The sequence below is a fragment of the Nerophis ophidion genome, linkage group LG24, assembly GCF_033978795.1.
Source record: "Nerophis ophidion isolate RoL-2023_Sa linkage group LG24, RoL_Noph_v1.0, whole genome shotgun sequence".
NCBI classification, from domain to species: Eukaryota; Metazoa; Chordata; class Actinopteri; order Syngnathiformes; family Syngnathidae; genus Nerophis; species Nerophis ophidion.
The window spans coordinates 27,203,610-27,209,839 of record NC_084634.1 but is presented as its reverse complement, the minus strand read 5'-3'; the positions used below and the strand labels follow the sequence as shown (position 1 = coordinate 27,209,839).

The following is a 6,230-nucleotide window of genomic DNA, read 5'->3' as shown; positions in this document are numbered from 1 at the left end:
AACAACTATTTTAAGTATTATACAATTGTTACAAAATTAACATTCAACATTAAAATAATGAATATTTAAATCATCACTTACAGACATTTTGTTACCAGACACTTGGACCCTCTTATAAAATAACCCCTTTTTTTCTGAGCGTAAGCAGGACAAAATGTTTCATAAGATACGATAACAATGCCAAGTGTTGCTTGATACTGTCAGCAAGTGTCAATCAATACTGAGAATTGTCGTCATTATACTGTACTATAGTTGGTCACTCATCAGCGTCCTCTGATGTGGAAAATTGTGGATATTTTTTTGCCAAAGTTAAAAAAAATTCTACAAAAAGTAACCCTAAAACAAAAATGGCAGATATACCACATTTCATTTCCAAGGTGTATTGCTAAGTAAAGCAAGCATGAGCCCACACAGTCAACACAGCGGAGAACACTTGTTAAAATATTGTGCCGTTTTATTTTTGTGTAAAAATCACACAGCTGCTAGTCGACTCTGCAGAGATACAGTACATCCATGCAGTTTAAACATCTAGGATCCCACAGCCAAGAGAGAAGGAATTAAATAGAATATTATTTCGCTGTTAGTCAGCATTTAATGCAAATTTACACGAGTCCAAAAAATGGTGTGTCATATTCAACACAAAAAAAGCATTCATAATCCCATCAAAAATTCAGTTTGTTTGGATTGCTTCTGCCTGGATTGCCATTTGGGAGCGAAAAAACGCTAATCCAGCCCATGTGGGTTTCTAACAGGTATTACATCCAGACCTGGCAACATTGTAACACACTCACACATACATACAGAGACAGACCCGAATACATAATCATCCTCAACAGAAGAAGACACAAAAAGAAGGCGAGCCGTGATGCAACAAGAAGGTGGTCTGTCGGTCACCATGGAAACCTCAACTCCAGGCAGGAAGAGGAGTAAAGAGTAAGGCCATTCACAAACAGACAGGAAAAATAAAATGAGGTACAAACCGAACCAGAGAGGCTGTTTTGGGCTGTCACAAAGACCTTAATCTTTCCAGGTAAGTTGTTCATGTTGAAGGATTTTTTTTTACTTTTGACAGACAAGAAGTTTAAAAGAAAGACAATTAAAGAGAGGTTCAAAGTGCAGTTGGGTCATTCCGGTTCTGGTGACTGTTTTTAAGATCACAGATTTAGGATCAAGTGTGTGAATGAAAAGAAACACTGATGTGTAACGGCTACCCTCTTGAAGCATATACAGTAGATTGTGTATCTGGAAGATCAAAGACAAAAAAAAAAAAAGGTTACAGTTGCTACTTTTTAGAGCCCAGCTGTGGAGATGTATCGCCCCCGTACTTGCATAGTGACCACAGTCCCGACGCGTGATTGGAAAGTTCAACTCTGGATCTGCGCAGGTGTGTGTGTGTGTGTGTTCGTGTGTGCCGATCGGCAACACATTCCTTCATAAGTGCTGTCGCCTGTAGCCGGAACACACTTAAAAACATCCTTTCCATAAAAGGAAATTGGAGCGTAAACCTGCGTTCAGGCTTAAAAGAAAAGGGTGATTTCGTTCTGTTGGATAGCAGGGGAAGGAAGTATGAAGGGAAACAAGTAGAAGTGAGACAGCAGAGTGATAGTTCAGTCATTTGGCATTAGTCGGAAGCCACTCACACACACGCACGCACGCACACACTTTCGGTGGCGGTAATGACAAGGAAGGCGACTTCTTACAGGAGAGCTCACACACTTCAAACAACATTTCTGCTTAGTCTCTTTTGCAGAGACTGTTTAACCACACTAAACTCTAATTAGACCAAGACCGTCTCTTTAGTGGTAAAAGCAAGGACCTGGTATTATTTTGTTTTTATTGATTGTGGTTAGATGTGTCCAGTTTTGTGCATTTTTTACAGGACGTTATGTAACTCCCAGAAAAAGAGGGATTTGACTTAAGAGTTTGGTGTGGTCTTGTTTTGTTACTGACAACACTGGTGCTTTCCTCCGGTCACGACACAAAAACACACAAACACACAGTCATTCACTAGCAGTTGTCTTCAGACTGAACTCAGAGCCACAGCCAAATGTCCAACACTGCCTCTCCATTAAGTTGTCGGTCATCTTTCTTTAGACATCGAAAAGTGCCACCTTGAAGAATACAGCCCCCGCCCAAATGTCTTTTCCTGTCCCGCAATATGTCCACACTGTGCTGCCGGTTCTTCCCACCGGTTAAGGGTGGGTTTGTAAACACGGTGCACACTGCGGACGGGAGGCAGGGAAAGTAAACGGGGGGTTCAGGGCAAGGTCCCATTATGGACACAGCCTTTACTTTGGAGAAACTACAAGCACCTCAGTGGTGTCGATTAAAGATGAGAGAAAGGTCTGAGCTGCTCCAGCTGCACCTCCAACGATATCCTCTCTTCAAGCAGGTCCTGGGAAATGACAGGACAGGGGAGATAACCATTTATTGATTTGTTATCAGGATTATACAAAAAACACTACTGTTTATAGAAATAGAAAAATACAGGTATGGATACAATAATGTTTTTGCTGTTAAAATCCACTGGCATTGGACACAAGTGATGCAGTGAGGAACAACAGATGGCGATGGACCTAACACCTGGACACGGAGTGGACTAGTAGGACTTTGCTTATCATGAGATTTTAATCAAAGGTTTGAGTATATTTATTAGCGGTTGCACAAATTAGTGTGTGTGAGTTTCTAGTACCTTCAGCTGTTGTTGCAGTTCACTGTTTAGTCGTGCCAACACAGTATTGGTCTCCTTGTTTCTTCTAATTGACGCTTGTATTGCCTTTTTATCCTTTCCTACTGACCTGATAAACACACACAAATACATATTAAACAAACACATTCCAGAATCATTTTCAAGGTCCATGCAGGTTTCAAAAAGTCAATCTTTATGACTTTTAAGACCATATTAAATCAAATTTAAGACTTTATTTTACATCTATACTGACAAAGAAGTACGACGACATAAAGGAAAATAAGAGGCCCAGAAATAATTATAACTACTGTCTATCAATCAATTAATGTTTATTTATATAGCCCTAAATCACAAGTGTCTCAAAGGGCTGCACAAGCCACAACGACATCCGCGGTACAGAGCCCACATAAGGGCAAGGAAAAGCTCACCCCAGTGGGACGTCGGTGACAATGACTATGAGAAACCTTGGAGAGGACCGCATATAGGGGAGACCGAAAGCAATGGATGTCGAGCGGGTCTAACATGATATTGTGAAAGTCCAGTCCATAGTGGATCCAATATAGTCCATGAATTTATTTACCAGGGTTTTTTCCAGGTTTTAGCACATCTAAGTTAAAGCTTTTTAGTGCCATCTCAAGGCATTATGTCGATCGCAACTGGACTGTTTGGTTTGTCTTAGAAGATGTTTTCGCCTCTTAGTTTAAGCTTCATCAGTTCACAGCTCATAGATTTAAGATTGGTCAGATCTAGTCTAGCGGTTGGTGCCAATACCTCAGTAGGCTTCATCAGCTGACCAATAGACTAGATATGACCAATCTAAGGCTATGGCCATGAACTGATGCAGTTCATTCATACCATGAATTGATTAACGTGGACCCCGACTTAAAAAAGTTGAAAAACTTGTTCGGGTGTTACCATTTAGTGGTCAATTGTACGGAATATGTACTGTACTGAGCAATCTACTAATAAAAAGTATCAACGTGCACATCCCCAAAAAATAAAGATTGTGAATATTTCACAAAACATCCCCCCAAAAAAGTGCAGTTCCCTACGGAGATCCGATTGGAATTAAGAAATTTTAAGACCCCACAGATACACTGTATTTTAAAAAGTTTTGCCGACATCAAGATAAATTATATGGAAACAAAAAAAGTTATCAAAGAGATTTTATAACCTTTAATGTATATCAGCAAGTTATCATTTCAAACAGGAAAATTACCAAACAAAAGGAAAATTAGTTGTACCGATTTATAAAACTGGAAACAAGCACCAGTTTGCAAACTACAGACCTGTTTCCTTACTTTCACATTTAAAATGTATTCCTACTCCTTTTCTGATATGCTGCACGCATGTTGAAAATAAACTAAGACCATAACCATTACCATACCTGGGAATGGACGGCTGAGTAGCCAGAACAGCGGCTATGACATTTGACTTCTGTGGACCAGGCTGCTCGTCCTCAGGCCGCAACTCATCCTCAGACTTCAATCTACGACGTATAGGCTTAGGGGGAGGGGCAAACGAGCCGGATGAACCCTTGGTCTGGGTGTGATGATAAACAAACATCAAACAACATGTGTCTTTAAGATGTAAAGGAAGGTAATGATGGATTGGCACAGCAAAAAAAAATTCACAGCAGTGACATACAGTGTTGACGACGGTGGAGGGTCTTTCATCAGCCTGGCCGTCACTCTTGACTGTCCGCAAAGGACCTGCTCCTTCAGATGGCTTGTCGCTCTGCAAAAGACCAAGAAACATGTCAAACTCAGTCCTTAAAGGGGACTGCACTTTTTTTTTTTTTTTTTTTTTTTTTTTTTTAATTTTGCCTATCGTTCAGTCATTATGAAAGACAAGCCGACGGATGTGTTTTTTAATGCATTCTAAATATTGTCTATGAATGCTCTCATTCATCCAGGTCATTGTAATCTTAGGGCAGTGGTTCTTAACCTTGTTGGAGGTACTGAACCCCACCACTTTCATATGGGCATTCCCCGACCCTTCTTTAGTGAAATATATATATATATATATATATATATATATATATATGTCTTGATTGGATTATCCAGAGAATAGTGCTCGATACCGTGGTAGAGCGCAATATGTAGGTGTGGGAAAAATCACAAGACTACTTCATGAAACAGTTCTGTAGAGATGAAGTAGTCTTGTGATTTTTCCCACACCTACATATATATATGTATATATGTATATATATATATGTATATATATATATATATATATATATATATATTCCAAGATGGCGGCACCCTGACGGGCTGCGACTTCGAGGAGCTCTTGCTAAAGATGAAACATTTGGCAGAAATACCGGACAATTCTACAAACTTTATGGCTGGCTCACATCGTGGTCACTCAGTGATCACGTACGACCGCCAGACACTTCTGGATGTGGACATATCGGGCCTTTTTGGACTGATAGACGCGTGCTTGCTAGACCTGCTAACTACCACGGGAATACTTCGGCGGCTACATCCAGCGGCCTGTGAAGCAGGGGAGTATAGTAGCAGCGGGGGCCGTCTATGGAGCAGACGCCAGCGCTGTGATCGGAAACGCGGATGCCAAGCGGGCTAAAAACAAAGCAGAAGGCTAATCGCCACAGAACACCACTTCCCTCCACCCTGAAGCCGGATTTAAATGGAAGATGTGAGTACTGGTCTGGGTAAGGAGTCAGTTAAATTAGAACACGTTTGTTCTGCTTTGATTGTTTCAGAGTTGGACATGTGTTCTACTGAGGTGGCAAACTATGATGCGTGCAGTTTATCAAAGCAAAAAACATACAATTGGAAAATTCCCGTCGTATCAATTCCTAGATATGGTCATAATTATACTAAATGCACAGGGCATAATAAATACAACATTATTAATATCGCTACTACAGATAATTTGATCAAAAATTCCCTAAAACAGCCCACTACCTATAATATAGGTTTTTTAAACATAAGATCATTGTCTCCCAAAACGTTGTTAGTTAATGATATCATTAGAGACAACAATCTTAACGTCATCGGTCTCAGCGAAACCTGGCTTAAACCAAACAACTTTTTTGCGCTAAATGAGGCATGTCCTCCTAACTTTACACACGCGCACATTGCCCGTCCCCTTAAAAGGGATGGGGGGGGGTCGCACTAATATACAACGAAAACTTTAACCTTAGTCCTAACATAAATAATAAATATAAATCGTTTGAGGTGCTTACTATGAGGTCTGTCACACCGCTGCCTCTACACCTGGCTGTTATCTACCGCCCCCCAGGGCCCTATTCGGACTTTATCAATGAATTCTCAGAGTTCGTTGCTGATCTAGTGACGCACGCCGATAATATAATTATAATGGGGGACTTTAATATCCATATGAATACCCCATCGGACCCATCGTGCGTAGCGCTCCAGACTATAATTGATAGCTGTGGTCTTACACAAATAATAAATGAACCCACGCATTGCAACGGTTAATACGATAGACCTAGTGCTTGTCAGGTGTATCACCGTTTCTAAACTTACGATACTCCCGTATACTAAAGTATTGT

The 6,230-nt window shown here is 40.5% G+C and overlaps 1 protein-coding gene across 4 annotated transcripts in view; it reads right to left on the bottom strand.

Annotated features, from left to right (window-relative positions):
• Positions 1-433: 433 nt before the first annotated feature.
• The window catches only part of reps1 (RALBP1 associated Eps domain containing 1), a 32,198-nt gene continuing 26,401 nt past the window's right edge, over positions 434-6,230 (bottom strand). For all 4 annotated transcript variants that reach the window (XM_061886402.1, XM_061886401.1, XM_061886403.1 and 1 more), the window contains 4 exons: positions 4,337-4,426; positions 4,077-4,231; positions 2,693-2,798; positions 434-2,395 (listed from right to left, as the gene is read on the bottom strand). In XM_061886402.1, coding sequence (XP_061742386.1) covers positions 2,327-2,395; positions 2,693-2,798; positions 4,077-4,231; positions 4,337-4,426 — 420 coding nt within the window. In that variant the 3' untranslated portion in view covers positions 434-2,326. The remainder of the gene's footprint in view (positions 2,396-2,692; positions 2,799-4,076; positions 4,232-4,336; positions 4,427-6,230) is intronic.